Source organism: Brachyhypopomus gauderio, chromosome 10 (assembly GCF_052324685.1).
Source record: "Brachyhypopomus gauderio isolate BG-103 chromosome 10, BGAUD_0.2, whole genome shotgun sequence".
In the NCBI taxonomy this organism is placed as follows: Eukaryota; Metazoa; Chordata; class Actinopteri; order Gymnotiformes; family Hypopomidae; genus Brachyhypopomus; species Brachyhypopomus gauderio.
In genome coordinates this window covers 13,667,315-13,687,529 of record NC_135220.1, presented here as the reverse complement: position 1 = coordinate 13,687,529, position 20,215 = coordinate 13,667,315, and the positions used below count along the sequence as shown (strand labels likewise).

Here is a 20,215-nt window from a genome sequence, read left to right as displayed (position 1 = left end):
GATGGAATGTGCTTGAAAGAGAGGCCGAGCTTTCTAATGAACAGCTGACCTTTTCAGTCCAAATGACCTGTCATCTCCCTGACTGAATGCAAAGTAGACCTGATTACCTGTGTGATAATACTATGCAGAAAGATCTATATCTCCTATAGGAAGACCTATATGGTTTGTAGCAGAAGCCACCATCCGTGAACTCTAATGTTCGGTAATTACCAAAGTTATAAGATTCTTTTTGTAATCTTCGGAAGTGGTACCTAATGATCTTCGTGGCGTGGTAGGAGGTCCCTTTGGTGTGGAAGGTACAGCACCTCTGGCGAATTGCTCCCCAGATAGAATGTCCTCACCAGCATCACAGCACTCTCACGCTTGGTTCCTGTTTCTCTCAGATGGTTCCTGTTTCTCTCTTTTCTTGTTTACTCTCAACAGTGTTGTAAACCTGTTAATCTTCCATCACGCAGGCTCCTGGTCTGATGATTCTCCACCTGTCCTGTGCAGCTCTATTCACACAGACCATTCTTCCTTTCCTCTTCCTCCTCCTTCTTCTTCCTCTTTCTCTTTCTCCCCTTTTGTCTTTCCTGTTTTTCCCCTCTGTTTTTTCCCCGTGCAGGTGACTTCTATTCCCTTCTCTCCAAACTCCTAGGAGAGAGGGATGACCGTGTCCGTGTGCATAAGTATAACCCCGCGGAGGTGGCCCAGGCGCAACTGATGGCTGAAATCGATAGCGTAATGCAAAAGAACCGTGGTCGGTCCCCGGCCAGACCGGGCTACGGCCAGAGAGAGGACGCGGTTCTGGTGAGGGACAGAGTACACAAGTTCCATCAGTTAGAAGCCACTGTCAGGCCCGCGGGGAGCGCCAGGCAGCCCAGCGCAGAGCTGGCAAAGGCCGCGACACAAGGTGGGTCCTGGCGTCGGCTCACGAGAAAACGAAACGCAGCGTGAACAAAAGGCGCCGTGGCCTCGGCCGGGCCGTTCCGGCGCCAACCTCGTCGTCTCGGTCTGTGTGAATGCCCTGTGTTTTGAAGCCCATTCGTAACCCATCTCATTCCTATCATCCTTTTGATTTTGAAAGGAGTGAGTTCACGGTGTCGGTTTCCCATGCGAAGCCTGATCTTTATTGGTTAGGGGCAGCAGAGCTGGCTGGCTGGGAGAGGACATTTTGTTTGGACGGTTTCCTGCGTGCAGGGCTCTCATCACGTTACACTCGGTAATCGTAGTGGCAGGATCCAGAGATCGTCAGAGTGATCTGAAAAATCTAGGCCAACCGAGGCTTTGTTTGTTTTTTGGGTTTTGTCCAGCTAATGGAGGGAACCGTAAAGACGACATGATGGATGAACAGTAGGCAGACATAGCAGTGATGGTTTTAATGAGTCATTGGCCGCTACTAATCAGAGATGTCTGTGTGAGGTCTATTCATCAATTACTACGACGCTTGTTCTCTTTACTGTACAAGTGAACAAGTGAGATCACTTTTTTATCCATTAGGCACTTTTTTATGGCCTTTTTGCTCCAAAAAAGTAGATTTTTGCCCAGCCTAGTCAGTTCTTGCTCATTGTTGTGCTCTCGGGCCTTGCCTGGGTCGCAGGCGGGAGGAGTACTTCTGTAGCGCTTTATCAATATCAGTCGTTCAATAGCAACTGAATCGCCTCTTTTGCATTAATTGTTTGCTGCTACGCGCCATGATTCGTTCAGGTCTAGGATTGCCACGTCAGATTTCACACAGCGCCAATACACGTCTGTTGCTCACTGTCGTCGTGCTATTGATCCGTCCCTGCGATCTAATTACCGATCCAAACGGGGGCCAGCGAATGAAATTTCATGCGTTCAGCTCCCACAAGACTGTAGGACTAGCTGTGTGCTGTTTTTATAATTCCCCCCATTGCAATCTTCATAATTGCTGTTCCTGTTTCACGTCTTGCTGTGAATAATGCGTGAAGGATGACTGGGTTGTGTTTGAATGAGACTGCCGTAGCCACGTCGGTGGATGTAGCACAGTGAACGACTCGGAGAAAGAGAGACGGAGGCGGAGAGAGAGAGGGACAGACAGCACGAGCGAGAGTGAGAGATTTCATAGTGAACCTGGTGTCAGTCTGGCACATAACAGCCTTTGGTATTTGTGTGGAGACGTGTTTTCCTTAATGTTGTTCAAGCTCGCCAGTTGACCCAGAAGGGAACCTTGTACCTGTATCAGTGTTCCATGTTTATATCACCCCGCATTAGAATTCCACAGGACGGGACTTTGGAAATGTGCTGCCTTTCGCCTCCAGCTCGCCGGAGCCATTCATTTTTTATATTGGGAGTTATAAACAGCTTTCTGAAGCTTTCAGCTCACGCTCTGTCTGCAGTGTGTGGTGTCCAGAGACAGCAGTGACTTTAGCACAGGCTGGACTCTCACGCCAGCATGGAGGAGGGCACGTTTTTGTTTTTTTTGTGCCACGTGAACAGTTTCTGATTGTGTGCACCATTCGTTCATTGCCAAATAACAGACCTCATCATGCACATTAGAGCGGTGGTACTGTGTATCCTTATTTCTGTGAGTGTGTGTGTGTTTGCATCCATGCGTGTGTACAGTGGGGTTCATTAATCCTGATGCTGTTGTCTGGTGTAGGCATGGTTATTGTTTGTTGCTCATGGTGATTTCACGCTCCATTACCAATGCATGTGATTCATGGTGCACCGAAGGCAGAGCCCTCAGAATGGCGGGTGCTTCATGACATCTGAATATTCCCTGGTGCTCCAACTAAAACTGTTTTATCAAAAAATATGTGCTTCTTTTTTTTGCACACTCCAGAGGTGGAATCACTCAAAGTGTGGGAGAATATTTATGCTTCCATTTCTGTAATATATGGCTGTAGTGCGTGTGTGGTGACGTCGCGACACACTCCAGAAGAGCGCGGGGGAGTCGTTCCGTGTTGGCGCAACGGGGTTTTGGGGGGGTTGGTTTTTACTCAAGGTGTCTCCAAAATGAGGAAACGCCCATATATTAAATGAAAGAAGCATTAGAGCAATCTGTTTCTCCCAGGCTAGTACAAGCAGTAACATTTCTATGTTTAAGACGAGCAACATTCTGTATCTTCACAGAGCATATTCATTTTAAAAGGGTGTTTCCTTACTTTACACCCAGTAGTTTCCTAAATACTTGTTTCTACACGCTCTGTTTTATCTGGTAGCTGACAAAAATTTGACCTTTCCTACTTAACTGTAACATTTGGCGCTGTAGGTCAAAAGCACTCTTGCCCCAAGCCCCGGGTGGGGCACAGACACGGGGCATCCGCCCGCGCTAATCCCCCAGCGGGCTTCGCTGCCAGGCCACGCTAAGCGCTCTCCGCCGCGCGCTCCCGTTAGCTGAGCGTCTGCCCGCTTTTGGGTCCGATGCCGTGACCTTCTCCAGGCAGACAGAGGCCCCGACGTTGGGCCACCGGCGCCGGGTGAATGCCGCCGCCCAGCAAACCGGCAAACGATGCTCACGAGGCGCTTTGATTTCAGAAGCAGTGATTCAGACCCAAGTTAGCAGATTGCCGGATTGCATTACAGCGTTAAATGAAGCTTGAAACCAAACAGCGCAGCTCTGTGTTGGACTCGGGCAGGCAGCAGGCTCCTCCTCTCACACTACACCGTCGTGAGTGATTACGCCACCATATGCCATCCTAACGATTTTTTGAGCTCTTTATGTTTTTTTTTTTTTTTTTTTTTTTGCGTCCTGAGGCAGAACCTGTGATGTTTACTCAAAGATTGTCAGCAAATTGTGTGTGTGTGTGTGTTTTGTGCGCATGCAGGAACCCATCTGGAAGAGAAGGCAGGCTGGCCAGAGGTGCCACTGCAGCTGGGCCAGGTGTCCGGTCTGGCTCTGGACTCCAGTGACAACCTGGTCATTTTCCACCGAGGTGACCACCGATGGGGAGTGAAGTAAGTCACAGTCCCCCAGGACTTGGTCATATTTTCAGACCATTTGAACTGTAATTTTCTGAATAGCGCTACTTTGATAACCAAGAGAGTGTTCACAATGAATATTTAGAAAGCTTTGAGAAATCACAAAGCCTTGTGTTCTTGGAGCATGAATTGTTTGCCAGGAAGTTGTGTGGTGTGTGGCTGGGAAGGTCTGGGCCACTCTGCCAGGTTTCATCCTTACGTGTTGTTTGTCTTGTGTTTAGTTTTGGGGCGAGTGCTGTCTTTCCAGACTTAACGGTCCTGTGCAGCCTGCGGGACAGTTGTCCATTTCACTTCTCTTTATGTTCTCTATTTATTATCCCAGAGCAGGACACTTTATGAGCTATCAAATATTTATACTTTTTGAATCTCCAGCAGGAAAATATGTGCACAGTCACCCTTAAAAAACAAACGCAGGTGGAACAAATCCATTTTGAAAGAGTGTCTTTCCATCGAACTCAATTAAGTGAAGCTCCTTGGTGTGCCAATGCCAGCCAGCAAGGCCAGGTTGATTTCATTTAACGCCACCCTGGCCTCTGTGCACCCGTTTCCTTGATGGGCTTTCCTGCTACACAGGGGAGCTTCCTGAAGTTGTAGGAAGCGGCCCCACAGGCGGCGTCATTAGCGTCGGGGCTAGCCGCGTCTCGGCCCGCTAATCCGCCCGGCTCTGGTGGGATCGCGTAACGTTGGCATCGGCTGTGTGTGGAGCTCCTGATGAATGGAGACTGAGCAACGTCACATAATGTGTTTGGTCGGGGCGGGTCCATATAGAGTGATCCTTCACGTGTTACCAGTGCGGGGGGACTGATGAGAATGCTTGTGGTTTATGTGAAGCAATCAGTGTGTTAATGGGCCGGGCTGGGATGGTGCTTTGATGACAAAGCATGTATTTGTTACACTGAGGCATGAGCGTTTGGGGGGGGGGGGGGGGGGGGGGGTGTTGGGTTGGGGCTGTAGTGGATGGGCACTTTAGGGTCACTGTTGCTTCCTGTGCTTAGTATGCAGTCACAAAACAAGATTTCTGAATGAGAAGTGGTCCAGCCCTGTGCACCATGACATTCAGCATTGGGAAAAGCTCTTTGTTGAACTGGGAATTCAAAACCATCACAGCTGACAATGCCCGACATGAAAACAGAACCTGTAACTCCACCTGAAAATGACTGTCTGCCCTGTCTGCCTTTGTTACTGGTAAGCCACAAACGGTTAAGGATGAGCATCAGAATTTGAGAAGACCTGGTGTTTACTCTGAACTCTTCACCGGATTTGATCCCCTAGACTGACAGCTCCATTTAAACACCATTTAGCTCTCAGAAGTCATGTCTGGGGCTTCAAGCTACGGGATTATGAATGAAGAGTCATGTTATGGCGCAAGGTAAAAGCCCCGAAGACTAAAAGCACACCCTTCCTTAGCCTCCGTTATCCATTATGGCTCGGAAGTCTACATGATCGCTCAGCGCCTACCCGCCCTGTCACTGCTCGGGGAGGAGAGCTGACCACAGCTGCCAGAGGGAATTCACCGGGCCCATTAATTACTTTGGTCGGGCCTGCGTTCGACTCAGCAGGCCGGATTATTTCCAGGAGAGGCCCAGCGTCAAGCCGGCGCTGCAGAACCGTTCTGGGGCCGGGCGCCTAGGTGAATACGGAGGTGTCCGGAGGCGAGCTGTCTCTGTCTCATCATTGGTGGGACTTTGGTGCAGTCCAGCCAAAGCTGGGGGGAGAGAGGGAGGAGGAGTTGGGTGGGGGCAGAGAGGAGAATGAATGAGCCGGGGCTCTAGGTAAGGAGGGGCAGTTCTCTTAAATCCATTCATCCTGTGCCCCTAACCGCTACCGATCTTGTTTCAGAGTGAGGCAGAAATTCATCATTAGGAAAACAGGAAAGGAGCACCCCCAGAAGAATTACAGCATGGAGCTTCAGTTAAGTTCTCAGAGCAAAGCGATTTGGATGAAGGAGTGATTTAGTATCTGTTCCTCACCGGTTTGGATGGCAGGGATATTCGTTATGCACAAGTAGCTACGTTGGGCGGTCTGTAGGGAAGGCCATAGTTAAAGAGCATGATGAATCAAATGCCCACTAGACATGCAGGAGGATGCAGATGAGGTGGTTATTACAGTTCAAGTAGGATCTCTTTAATGTCAGATTTTGGCCCTGGTTTGTTGCTGGGCATGAAACAAAAGCTTTCACAGTTGTCTCAAGGGATCTCCTGGTTTCTTCTTCTGTTGTTTTATTTTCTTCTTCTTCAAAGGACCAGTCACTATACATCATTTTTGTTATTTTTTTTCCACTTTCATCCATGGAAAACACGACATCTTACCAAGTTTGGTTTTGCTTTATAAATGTTTTAGATTATTTCGCTTCTTTCCCCCTTGTGAAATTCCAACTGTTTGACTTCGTTTTGTTTCACTAAGTCTGACACTTGACTTCACCTTCTTTTCTGAGAGATTGCTTTCCGTGTCATGTTCTGTAACGGTGCGACGGGTCCTGGCATGGCACCAATGGCCTACCTTCCCTTGACAGCTCCTTTGACAGTAACGCGGTGTACCAGCAGAAGGATCTCGGGCCCATCCAACAGTCCACCATTTTGGTGGTGGATCCGGTCAAAGGCAGCATACTCAAGGCCTCAGGGAGAAACATGTAAGTTCCCTACCGACACTAGCGATTTATCTCCTCTGCTTGGCTTCTTGCTTCTCATCTTGCTTTGTGAATGTTGTATTCACTGGGTCATTCGTTTGCTTCTGCGCAGGTTTTATTTGCCACACGGCATCACCGCTGATAAGGACAATAACTACTGGGTGACTGATGTAGCTCTTCATCAGGTAAGGGGTGTGATTTCAATGTTTTCAGCAGACGTTGTCAGCAAACCCGTCTTGTTCTTTCATGACCATCATTCCCGATTCGTGGATATTTAGCCTGATGTGAATCACATGCGTTTAGGGAAAAAAAATGACTCCTCACTTCAACTCAGGCCGTTTTCATCGTTTTGTGTTTTGTTGGTTATTGTGTACATCTGCGCCATGGTTAGGCCGTGCAGGCTAAGCGTGTGTCTGTGCTGCTACAGGTTTTTAAGCTGAGCACCGAGGGGAGGGACCAGGTGTTGCTGACCCTGGGGGAGGCCTTCGTTCCCGGCAGTGACCGGGCCCATTTCTGCCAGCCCACCGACGTGGCTGTGGATCCAGCCACGGGCAACGTCTACGTCTCCGATGGCTATTGCAACGACAGGGTCCTTAGGTTCTCGCCCGAGGGCAAATACCTGACACACTGGGGAGCAGGTACACACCCTGGGACTACGAATCGGGACTTTCCTTTCGCAAGGGTGGGAAAGGACACGACACAATGCGAGCATGCCATTATGATGTGACGCGGTGTAACTTTAGAGTCCCAGTGAATAAATCGCTGTCCTATATCCAGACAAATATAATATTGAGTTTGAGGAGGAGTATGTTAGGAGTACTTCGGAGGAGTACAATACTTTTCTTCGTTTCTCCTCCTTTTCTGACTTCATGTGGAAAGAAATGTAAATATTTTTATTTTAAATATTAAATAATTAGGTTAAATATACCTTCTCTCTTCGTTTGCGGGAATATTTTTTTGTTTTGTGGTGTGTTTCGAAAATGGGGTTACAATTAAAGACATATGACAACGTTTCGCGTTAGCTGCTTTCCAGCAGGACGTGTCTAGCTTGCGGACGTTTCCCCCTCCGGTCCTTCACCACGGGGCGGTTCTCGTGTGCTCTGCGGCAGGTTCACTGGACCGGCGGCGGCGCGGACCCTTCCGGATCCCCCACAGTCTGGCCTTCGCCCCAGACAAGCGTGAGCTGCTGGTGGCTGACCGGGAGAACGGCCGCGTGCAGTGCTTCGTGGCCGACACCGGGGAGTTCGTCAAGGAGATCAAGAAAGACGAGTTCGGAGGGAAGGTTTTCGCCGTGGCCTACGCCCCTGCACGCGGTGAGCGTCCACGCCTCGGGCCATCTGGTTTGCTCGGGTGTCTCTGCGCACCTGGCACTGGTGTGGGGCTGCTCATTGCGGCCTGCTTCATGGCAACTGGTTGTTAAAATAATGGACACCTGGCCTCAGAGGCTCTGGGAAAGGCCTTTTTCCCTCCAATCACGGTGCTGACATGAGGTAGAACCAGGTGCCCCCTTTGGTGAAACAGATTGTGTGTGTGTGTGTGTGTGTGTGTGTGTGTGTGCGAACAGAACTAACAATAATTTGAATTTGAAAGCCTTTTTGCCTAACAAAGCTGATCTAAGCTTGATTGTTATGAAGGGTTTTGTACAAAATGAATATTAATTAAATGGGCCTACAAGGCCTGTCTTTTAGCCTTGTTGAATAGACTGATAGTCACTTCAAATGGGACTCAGAGGGATCACTGCAGTATGAATATTGCAGCATTAGCAGTTCGATCTGTCTGCACGCTGCAGTATCAGTGCTAAGTGAACTACCTGAACCTCCGTCATCACTCAATACTACATCAGCTTCACTGTGGAATGTGACCATTTGCTTAAATCATCCAGCCCCTCTGAGAGCTCCTGTGATGACTACCACGGAGGCACTATCAGTGATGTGCTGCTGTTTACCGGGTGGCCTGTCACTCATGCTAATGTGCTGTTGTAGGCGGGCTGATCTACGTGGTGAACGGGGAGTCCCTGTACGGCAACTTGGTCCCTCTCCAAGGCTTCATGCTCAATTATTCAACCAAGGAGATCCTGGATACCTTCGCCCCAGAAACGCAGGTGCACACACACGCACACACACAAACAAACATTCACACCCTCACCCGAGTCATCAACACTGTGGTTACAACTCTACCTAACAACTCTACCCCCACCAGCTCAATCTGAAAACCCCTCAGATTATTGCAGATTATAGCATAGGGATATGCTGCTGGCCTTTCTAACAAAGCCACGAAGCAGGCGGCACTAGTGTTGTCTGTCTGCTCTGGGCTGGCCGTGACGTACGCCGTAGACGTGGCATCTCACACTACGATAAGCTGGCTTATCAAACGCGGTACAGTTCAGCTCAAATGGATTAGAGGGTGTGTGGTGACCTGTGATGGCATACGTGACGTCGGCTGGAATGTGATAACCGCTGTAAAATACACATGTACACACATGTTTCATATGGATGTTGTTGTTCCTGCATCTTTGCAATATATTCCAGTCTGGTTCAAGCAGGATTGCAGTGTTTAAAGCGCTTGACATGAAGCTAGTGGTTACTTTGTGTGTGATTGATTATGTTTTTATCAAACTTTACTCGCAGCGTACGTTATACCTGACTATGTTTTCAAAACACTGCGGCTGTACAAGCCCAAGTGCTTGATTGTCACGGCCTTCACGACACGATGTGTTACCCTCCGTCAGCTTTGACTGTGGAATATGACAGAGTTGATACGAAAGCGGCAGTATCACATACAGAATAAACATCTCTGCGCAGGGAGCTTGATGACCTTTAATGTTTGAGCGGAGAGACTTGCGTACACATTCTCCGAAATGACTGTGCACCACTTTTCCCATAAACATGCACTGATTAGTCTGAAAGCTTTTCGTCTTGATTGATTGCCTCGTGTGACATGAAGCCATTTTGTGCCTCTTCCCCTTTTGATGCCACTCAGAACGATGGGAGATAGCCAAGCTGCTAGCGCCACCGCATGTTTGCTTCTCCATCACACTGAGTGGTTTTTCCTCCTCTTCCTCCTCTTCCTCAACGTCAAAGCACAGTGACATCATCCTCCCCGATTCACGGCTCTGTCTGCGTCTTTCATTGGTCGGGGAAGTTGTGTCGCTTGTAAACGATCTCCAAAATTGGCCAATCAAAGAACGAACATTTCATGTTCACTTAAAATATTTGTCAAGGGGACGAACACCATGAGAATACACAAGTGAGACACTGAGTGTACCCCTGAGTGAGACACTGCAGTATGATGTGATGTCTCACTGAGAAATAGGGACGCATCATATGAGCAATATGCTATATTCCATTCGCCATACTGTGATATGACCTGCAGTGCATAAAACCATATTAGTTTACCCTCTATGCATCAAAGATCTACATGAGGTAGAGCAGAATTGTGTCAAATAAGGACAAAATTCATGAGAACGCAAAGAATTTACAGATTGAAGCTTTTTTCTGCAACATCAGTATTTCCAAAGTCAATACTGCAGTAGTGATGGATAAATTCTGTGTACTGAACGGCATTGATCCGAAACTCCGAATGGAGTCCAGCGGACAGCATCAGCTTCCTCGGCCCGGCTGGTCCGGATCGAGTGAGATTGATTAAATGTTCCCAGTGATCGCTAGTGCCTGTGGATGTTGCTGTTGATTTAATTTGAAATCACCTGTAATCATTTGATTAAGATAGTAGTGCAGTGAGTACTGTAAGAGGCTTGTGTTTATCTACCAATAGGGGAGTTGTTTTCATTCATTAAAATACTGGATAAAAACCATTCAAATTTGACATCAAATGCATTTGTGTGTGTGTGTGTGTGTGTGTGTGTGTGTGTGTGTGTGTGTGTGTGTGTGTGTGTGTGTGTGTGTGTGTGTGTGTGTGTGTGTGGTGGTCTATTTTGTGTAGAAGTTCAAAATGCCTCATGACATCGTTGTTGCGAGGGACGGGAGTGTCTTCGTTGGGGATGCCGCCTCTGACTCTGTTGTAAAGTTTGTGCCATCTGAAAGTAAGTTCCTCCTTACCGGAGTCTCCCTTTGGTTTCCCTAATAACATCCATCTGCCCTAATAATTATTGCTGTCAGAATGTCACTGCAGACATTCTTAAAAAACTTGCAGCAACAGATGAAGGGCTTTAAAAGATGCCATTCACTCAATCTAGTGTGAGTTTTGACTGATGTACTGATATTGGAGGCCGTGTGTTGTCTAAGAAACCACCTCTTGCCTTGTACAGCACGCTTTCATTTACATGGCCGTGATCTTCCGAGTCAACACAGCGTGTTGAGAGTGGGTGTGTTTTCACACAGACATGTCAGTCATTTGTCCTTTTCAACTGTGTGTGTGTGTGTGTGTGTGTGTGTGTGTGTGTGTGTGTGTGTGTGTGTGTGTGTGTGTGTGTGTGTGTGTGTGTGTGTGTGTGTGTGTGTGTGTGTGTGTAAAAAGACATTGAGAATGTGGCTGTCCATTACTAAGATTGTGAATACTCCGTTGAGATGACTCATAGCCAAGATGCTCGTGTTTTTTGAACACTGTTAAATGTGGAAAAGCCTGCCGAGTTCTCTTGATTTCTACGGGTTCGGTCCTTATATAATGCAGAAGGCAGTTTAATGAGCAGCTATTAAAGGTCCTTGCAGAGTCCCCAGTTGTTTTTCTTTGTATCCGCAGTAACTCTCTCTCTCTCTCTCTCTCTCTCTCTCTCTCTCTCTCTCTCTCTCTCTCTCTCTCTCTCTCTCTCTCTCTCCCCCTCTCTCTCTCTCTCTCCCTCTCTCCCTCTCTCTCTCTCTCTCTCTCTCTCTCTCTCTCTCTCTCTCTCTCTCTCTCTCTCCCCTCTCTCTCTCTCTCTCTCTCTCTCTCTCTCCTTCTCTCTCTCTCTCTCTCTCTCTCTCTCTCTCCTTTCAGAAGCAGAGCACCGTTCCGTTAAAAAAGGAGGAATTGAGGTGCAGGAAATCGAAGGTGCCCCATCTGTTTTTTATCTTCTTTTCACGTTCGACTCTCGTGTCGGCGGTCCGCAGCCCCCCATTCATCAGGCTGCACACTCGCTCCTTTGCTTCCTGTTGTTTCTGTTTGTATCTTCTCCTGAGGGTCTTGGACGGAGGTTTGTGGGTTGACGTTTCAGGCCATCAGACCCTGATTGTGCAAGCCTGTAGGGGGAAAGGCGAGGTCCTAGCTACCATTTCTAACAAGGGCCACACTGTTGACAGAGAACTACACTTTCCATCTGTTTGAAATCCCAAATGAACGCTACTGTTTGCTTTTTCAGAGGACAGGGAATTGTCTATTTGGAGCACGAGGCTAAGCTAACAGCTGCTTTCTCTACTTGTTTAAGCAGCTCCTTCCTGTAATGGAGAAGTGAGAGTTATTACAGTGTAATTGGTTTCAATGAACAGCTCTTTGGTGCAAAGGTAGATTGGTGACTTTTTAGTGCAATGTCTTTATTCTTTATTGATTATTGAGGTTTAATTAATGGTTTGGTACTGAGTTGCTGAGACATGAACTACTTCCATTTTAACAGCTGCTTAGTGTTGGCTGAAGTTTAGAGTGTGTCTTACACCAAATGAGTACAAATTTAACCTTATTTGACACAAATAACGCCCTCAAAAGGGGGCGGCTAATCGACTCTTCAAAGCTTTGCTTTTGTGGGACTCTGCTAAGTGCCCTGACCTATCGGTAATGGCTTCCTTTTAGAAACGGAGACGTTTGTCCAGGCCAATCTGAAGCCCATTCACAAGACGGCGTCACAGTCGGTGCAGGCAGCCGTGCAGAAGCTGCCGTCTGCGGTAGAGGAGGGGCCGCCGGCCCCGGCACGCCACAACTCCCTCGAGGAGAAGGAGAAGACTGTCAACAGGGGGAGCTCTGCCGCGGAGGGCCTCTCCCCAGCCCTCCTCACCACCCTACTCCTCCTCCTGCCCCTCCTGCTGGTCATCGCCATCGGCGTGTTTGTCCGCTGGAAGAAGGGGCGGATGTACGGAGGTAAGCGCCTTTTGGCTCTCGAGGGAGCCTCTCATGTCCTTTTGAATCTGTAAAACAGGAGGCACGTTCACACCAAGGCTCGGTGCATTTGTGGTGGCGTTACGGCTGTGGCCAACCAGACGCCGGCTACATCGCCACGTGCGTTCGGCGTAGCCCTGCCTGTAATATCAGTCGCAGCACGTCCTGTGGATCCACTCTAATTTCCATCCTTTGATGTTGATTTTGAGTCATAGCCCGTGTGGTTATGGAAATTGCCAAAGAAAATAATGAGTTGGGGCTCTCCTTTTGATGATATCACGTGCTCAACCGTTTGATCTGTGCACGATTGATGCGGGAGGCCTAAAACAGTTCTTTAGGTTTAGGCTGAAGTGACCCTTCATCGCGGTCTTAGAAGAGTCCACTCACAGGGCAGGGCGGTCGAGTGGTCTAGTTCGACAAATTTGCCTTGTGCTTGAAAAGTCCTCTCACCTCCCTCAGCAGAGACGGCTGGGGCTGGATGCGTGCGGTGTTTAAGAATCAGCGCGCACACAGCAGTTCCTAATTCCAACAGCAGGCACAGAGCCAGTGTCTGGTAGAGTCATGGTATCCATTCCTCCTGTTTTGTTTTGTTTCTTTGTTTTTGTACAGATGGTCATGAGGTAAAGCTGGAACCGTCAGGATCATCAGGAGGAATCCTGGGTAAACTCAGAGGTGGGTGAGATACACACTCCTGGAACTAAAGGAACTGACTCACTGGTGCACACAAGCACATTTCCTCTGTACGCTCAGGCAGCATGTGTCTGGTGTTGGTCTGCCATGGACAGTCTGGATTACACCAGTAGCCATCATGTCTCCTCAATTCTAGTGGAGTTGCTATTGTATTCTGTTAATGCTCCCACATTGAAGAATACAAGAGACGCTTATTGATTGGCTTGTAGAAAATGTATATGCAAGATGGCAAGATAGCTTGACTATCTAATGTTGGATCAATATCTTTTCACCTGCTGTCTGTCTTCAGGTCAGTCTAGCCTGGTCTCAAGGAAAATATTGGCTTACTGAAGCTTAATTTATAATGGTGTACATTCCCCACTAAGCAATTCTACCAACATGGGTGTTCTATACCGTTTTGAATCAAACGTGTAAGCAGGGACGTTGCCTCTGTCAAATTTAATACATTCATGTGTTGCTAAATGCTATTCTCAGCATTCCTGCACTCTTCACTATATTTATGCTATATTTACAGTATATGTAATAACAAAATATGTGAAAAGATTTAAATGGTAGTGGGCAATTAATAATTAATAATAATTACCTACATGAGATTAAAATAAGATTAATCAACATCATTCAGTGAAAGTGACTCTATCTGGGATTGGAACCCAGATCTGAAAGGAAGTAAATGTGAGCTCTGACCACCAGACCAAAGACATAAAGTATACAATTGAATGTGGTATTATTATCTAGGTAATCACTGTGGTCACTGCTAAAAGTTGGTGATTAATGCGCAGATTTGTTTGATTAACATTTAAATTCCACATTGTGTCAAAAATATCATGCTTACCACATCTTTGTAAGAAATTTTGTCAGTAATATTTTGTAAGTATAATGTACACATCAATACACATCATTTGGAACTATGTTAGGTAGGGGACCCTGAACAGAAGTGTTGGGTAGGGGACCCTGAACAGAAGTGTTGGATAGGGGATCCTGAGCAGAGGTGTTGGGTAGGGGACCCTAAGGAGAGGACGGGCCCTGGGCTCCAGACACTCAAACGTTTGGCTACCAAACACTGCTGCTGTAGGAGCTGGGGCGGTCCCGTCTCTGGGCCTAGCGCTCTGCTAGCTGGCAAACGCCCAGCCCTTAAAACGGAACACAGACTGCACGGCTCCAAAACGGAACGTCCCTCAGGGCGCTTTTAAGATCATGGAGAGAGATCCAATAAATGTAATTCATAATACTTATCCTAGGGTATGTTTTCCAAAATGACTTTCATATCAGATGGAACAGGCAAATGAACAGACGGTTCGTTTGGTGCAGCTTAACTGCAGAGGTGATAAAGCAGAGAAATATGCTTAATAAGATGTCAACAGTGTGTGTGTGTGTGTGTGTGTGTGTGTGTGTGTGTGTGTGTGTGTGTGTGTGTGTGTGTGTGTGTGTGTGTGTGTGTGTGTGTGGGGAGCTGTGAACTCACAGGTTCATTCCTGTGAGTTGCTGTTACCTAGATACCATCATGGAGCTAATTTACGATGGATGTCCCAGCTGTGACGTTTCTCTGTCCCCCCCAGGCAAGGCTGCAGGAACGCTGAACTTGGGGAATTTCTTTGCCACTCACAAAGGCTACACACGACAGGGCTTTGACCGTCTCAGCACGGAGGGCAGCGACATGGAGAAGGACGACGAGGATGCCACCGACTCGGAGAACGAGGAGTACTCGGCCCCGCCTCCTCCTGGGACTTCCTCCCAGTGAGACGCCCAAAGCCCACCTGGCCCCACCCCTTAGCCACACCCCTCGGCCACACCCCTCGGCACTGCCTGGTTTGGTCCTCCCGCTCGTACCGTCAGGATGTACTGCAATCATACGTGTAATTGTTCGTATTGGCTGCCAATATATTTTATTTATTTGTGCAAAATCTTTTTCTTAGAAATATGTATGACCGCCACTTTAATTTATAAATTTTAAGGGGACCATGTAGAGAGCTAAACACTGGTAGAATTAAGAATAAAGCTATATGGTTATTTTTTAATGGGAAGGGAGGTTTAATTTTTAGTTATGATTAATAAACTTCTTCCAATAATTTATCATGATAGCTCTTTTTTATTCTTATTATTTTTATGTAACTGCTCCAGATATTTCTTTGATCTCTTAAATGTACATTTGTGCCTTTTTGATTATGTATTTCACCTTCTGCAGCACCTATATTACTACAAATGTGCCACTTCTTTCCAGCGCTGCTACTGTCACCTGTATTTTGGTTTCTGTTGTGCCGCATACAATGAAAAGAAAAAAAATTATTATGATATATCTAAAACTGTATTTACTACATTTTCCAAGCAGGATGTGAGATGTGTCTGATATTTGTTGTGACATACTGAGGTTTTATTGCAAGAATACTATTTTCAGTAACAATGTTATTTGTGTAATAAAGTGTCTGCAAAGCATAACTTTTTCTGGCAGGTTTATTAATTTGGGTGAAAATCATTTTGACATGGAACAATAGTTGCATTATTGTGTGTGTGTGTGTGTGTGTGTGTGTGTGTGTGTGTGTGTGTGTGTGTGTGTGTGTGTGTGTGTGTGGTGTGTGTGTGTGTGTGTGTGTGTGTGTGTGTGTATCTGAAGAAGATTCCAGGTTGTGCCTGGGTGTTGATCTACCAGAGCCTTTCTCCCCGTTTGGGGATTACATCCCCTCGTGCTCTTATCACCATGGGAACCACTGTCGCCTTCACCCCCACATGTTTTCCAGCTCTTCTCTCAGTCCTTTGAGCATCTCGGGCTTTTCATGTTTCTTGTTCCTGACGTTGCTCTCACTTGGGGTTGCTACATCTATGGCCCTCTTCTGATGTTTATACATCACTACTTTGTCTGGTTTTTTATCCGTTAATATTTGTCAGTTTGTAGCTGGACATCCCACAGGATCTAAGCTTGGTCATTCTCCACTACCTTTAGGGGTGTACATAACCTTTGACCTTGGAACTTCCAGCTGGTTCTCAGCACAGATGTTTATGTACATCATGTCGGCCAGTTGGTTATGGTGCTCCATATATGTTCTGCCCACTAGTATCTTGTATCCTGCTGTTACGTGCTGGATTATCTCTGGACCTTTGCGCTCTACTGAGTTTGGGATTAATTCCTCCATGCAATGTGAGTAGTTTCCTTGTCTTAAGGTCGGTTGCTTCTGTCTCCTGTTTTGGCTAGTTTATTATGCCAGTGAGGTACCTGATGACTGGTATAATGTAGGAACAAGGCCTGGATCTTGTTCTGCTTCCCTTGTGGACTCTTAATGACTCTTAGATACTTGTAGCTGCCCTGAAACATCTGTTATCCTGGAATTATGTTCATCAAAGTTCTAACTACCTTCTCTCTCTTTCCAACTGCCCAACAACACACTTATCCAGTCCAAATGACATTCCGATGTCATTTCTGTACGTCCTGGTCAGATGCATTAATTCATGGATGTCTCGTTCAGTTCTGGCATACAACTCTGTCATCCATGTAGAGCAGGTGGTTGATGGTCGTCCCAGTCCGTAGCTGCTCTTGTGGATTATTTCACCGAGGAGGTTCTATGCAGAACCGCAGTGGGAAAAGGACATCTGCTTGGTAAATCCAACATGGTGACCTGTGTTGTTGGTTTGAAGTGGGCCATTAGGTCATCCCACAGGCCTCTTGGAGCCCTTTTGGAGTTACACATATAAGTGTTCAAGGATCTACATGTGGGCCACTGAATCACAGGCTTTCTTATAGTCAACTAGGTGGTGCACAGGTTGGTATTTCTGGACTTAAAATCTTTAGTGTTCATGTATTGTGTCGTAATATTGCTCATCTTGGTTGCAATAATGCCAGATAGTAGCTTCCATGTTGTGCAATAAAAACAACCACAATTTTCTGAACAATATGTCTTCTGCAGTTAGAAGTCAGTATTTAGTGTGACCTGCCTTGGCACTAAGCACATCTTGAACTGTCCTGAAGTTTCCATTTACCTGTTTTTTAAATACTGCATACAAATTAACTATATTTTATTGTATTCTAATAATGAAACAAATAATGTAATACCATTGCTAAAACACACACATAAAATATAATTATTCAACAGGGCATCCTGTCTAACTTCAAAAAACGTTCTTATGCAGTAGATGCATACATGTCTGTATGAAGAGTTACAGAGTATCAATATTCAAAATGCAAAAATTTATTGCAATGTCAATGACGTAGCACAAACAATTCAGGACTATAATTCCTTCCAGGAACCAAAAATGTTGTTAGTATATGATTACATTTTAGTAAAATAAAAGTCTACAATGAAAGCACCATCTATAAGGTAAGCTGAGAACTTTAACTAGAAGTATCAGTATTAAAGCTCTTAAAGAAAATTACATTTTAAATCCATGCCTGCACGTGATGATATATTCATAGTTAGCATTGGTGATCGTTTTTTTTTTTCTTCCTCACAGATACATACAATAGAATTCTTATACATGATTACTGATTAGCAGTAGTCTTTAATTAAGGTCAAATATAATTAAAAAAGATATAATTAAAAACCATATGCTCTGTGTTGTAATACCCTACGCCAGAAGCAATAATTCCACATCTAACTCTATATTGACGTTCAATCATCTAACCAGATTTTTTTCATTTCTGATTTTAACCACTATCAGTAACGATGCTATTAATATTTCACTAAATGGCGTCGATGACTTGACTAGACACGGATATCCAATCAGGTAAAGAAAAACAAATTTGAATTGAAGCATTTTAACCTGCTGTCCGCTATTCATATCTGTGAGGCGCCGATAGACTCAACAGTAAGTAAAGACGCAACGCCCTCTAGTGGACATCTGGTATAACACCGTTGAACTAATTACGTTTAAAACATAAAAGTAATGTAAATGGATGACGTGCATGACGTCTGCAAATATGTTCGAGCGTTGCTTGAATCTACCATCAAACGATGGCAGTCAACATACATGGTTTGCAAGAAAAAAAACGGCTAGTGCATTATTTTTCTTGCTATTTTATATTTAACTCTCAATGAATAATGTTTCATCTGAATCTGACCCTTCTAATGTAAAGACTGATCCATACACAGGATGAATGCAAATGTGATCTTGTAAGACTTCATGGTTAAATTATAATGTCTGATGTGTTTGCAAGTGTTTGCAGAAACTTCTGCAAAGTTTTTTCACAGAATTTCCGTGACATGGCTTTCAAACCACAGCATTTAGAGCAATTATGATTTTTAGCTATTTAAATGTCAATTAGGAGCTACAGAGCCGCCACAGCAGGTGTGTCACGATTAGCTCAGTGTGCATTAAGGTAAGTGTACTACTCACCAGAGCTTGAGCACTGAGAACCATTGAAAGCTTTCTGGTATTGTATTTTTCAAGCAGATTATTGTTTGCACTTATTTTCCATATTCATTGAAAATGTTCATTTTCAGCTGGTGAGGATTTAAAACACTATCACATTTAACAGCAACCTTTAGTTAAAGTGTAGGGCTTGGTGAAAGTGTTCCTTGGATTTTCATATTGGCCAAACAATGAAACATATTTAGTTATAAATTATATAATTTCAAGAAATTTCTGAAGAAATATATTATCACATTACTGATCAAGACCTTAAATAAAGGATCTATCCCAAACCTAAGAAAGAAAACAGGCCTGGTGCCATATTAAATAAAATAATCAAGCACAGAAGTATAAACAACAACACCAATAATAATAATAATAATAATAATAATAATAATAATAATAATAACAACAACTGTCCAGACTCAAACTATTTGATTCTGGGTGTGGGTTGCTTCCTTGACATATGGAGTGGTAACACCCATTTTCAAAAATGGAGATAAATAACTAACACATCTGTGTGAACAGAGATATGGGGAAGGTGCTTGGCAGTGTTATTCATTTCAGAGTTACAGACCTCCTTATGCGGCACAATACCTTATGTAAAAGTCAGATGCATACATAGCTGCACATCAAATCAAAGAACAAACCCAATACCAAACTTTTGCATGTTTCATACATTTCAAAAACGTTTTGATACAGTTTAGCTCAATGGTATATTTCACTAAGTTCTGTGATGTCTGGACCTGCTGGACCTGTTTAAGTCTTGTGAAAGGCCTAAACAAATCATGGATCTCAAGGAAACACATCATGTTTCACATTCATCACACAATAACTAGAAATCTATACAGTGTACAATTATTTAGGATTGAAGATTAGTTAACTGGAAACTTCATTCCACCAGTCACAGTGAACTCAGGGAGAAAGCATGCATGACATTCTATGGAATTCAATGTCAAATTCACATTCAAACACCAGTTCAAATTTGGGTCAAATTATTCCAATTACAGAACCAGTTCTGCTGTATGATAGTGATGTATGGAGGCTATTCTCAAATCAAAAGTCTGACAAATGTAATGAACACCAAAAGGAATATAGTAGAATTATCCTACAATTTCACAGGAAAGCGACAAATTATAGCTGTAGCTGTTTAGGTCAATTTCCACAAATTACTCTAAATTCAGAAGAGGATTATTAACTTTTGGCTATATTTAAATAATTGAACCCTCACTTCAAACACTGCAACAGCCTGTAATGACCCCTCAAGAGAAAATGCCTTCACACAGCTGGTCTTGACACTGAATTCATTAACAAACGTGAACACTATTATACAGCAGGACTGAATTACGTGTGTGGAATACAAATAATCAAAAAAAAAAAAAAACAGAATTTAAAACATTCTCATTGGAACACACAACCTCAAGACAAAATGCAGTGCTATCTGGTCTTAACACGATAGTACACCTGCTCACAGTGACTAGTGATTAAAGTAGACTCCTGTGAACATTGCCTGATATCAGGCTGCCCAGACATCAGAGACTCTGCCGAATTTCCCGTCATATTACAAGCAAAGGAAGAATTTTAGCAGGACAATATAAATCCAGGATTGGGTGTCATGAGTGC

General features: G+C 45.1%; 1 protein-coding gene across 8 annotated transcripts in view; it reads left to right on the top strand.

Moving 5' to 3' along the window:
- pam (peptidylglycine alpha-amidating monooxygenase) overlaps positions 1-15,691 on the top strand; it is a 45,823-nt gene extending 30,132 nt beyond the window's left edge. For 7 of the 8 annotated variants that reach the window (XM_077019676.1, XM_077019672.1, XM_077019679.1 and 4 more), the window contains exons 15-26: positions 605-892; positions 3,771-3,900; positions 6,437-6,553; positions 6,663-6,735; positions 6,978-7,188; positions 7,660-7,863; positions 8,533-8,651; positions 10,490-10,589; positions 11,480-11,533; positions 12,266-12,550; positions 13,178-13,240; positions 14,815-15,691. In XM_077019676.1, coding sequence (XP_076875791.1) covers positions 605-892; positions 3,771-3,900; positions 6,437-6,553; positions 6,663-6,735; positions 6,978-7,188; positions 7,660-7,863; positions 8,533-8,651; positions 10,490-10,589; positions 11,480-11,533; positions 12,266-12,550; positions 13,178-13,240; positions 14,815-14,996 — 1,826 coding nt within the window. In that variant the 3' untranslated portion in view covers positions 14,997-15,691. The remainder of the gene's footprint in view (positions 1-604; positions 893-3,770; positions 3,901-6,436; positions 6,554-6,662; positions 6,736-6,977; positions 7,189-7,659; positions 7,864-8,532; positions 8,652-10,489; positions 10,590-11,479; positions 11,534-12,265; positions 12,551-13,177; positions 13,241-14,814) is intronic. The other variant, XM_077019680.1, reaches the window with a different exon arrangement.
- Positions 15,692-20,215: the final 4,524 nt, after the last annotated feature.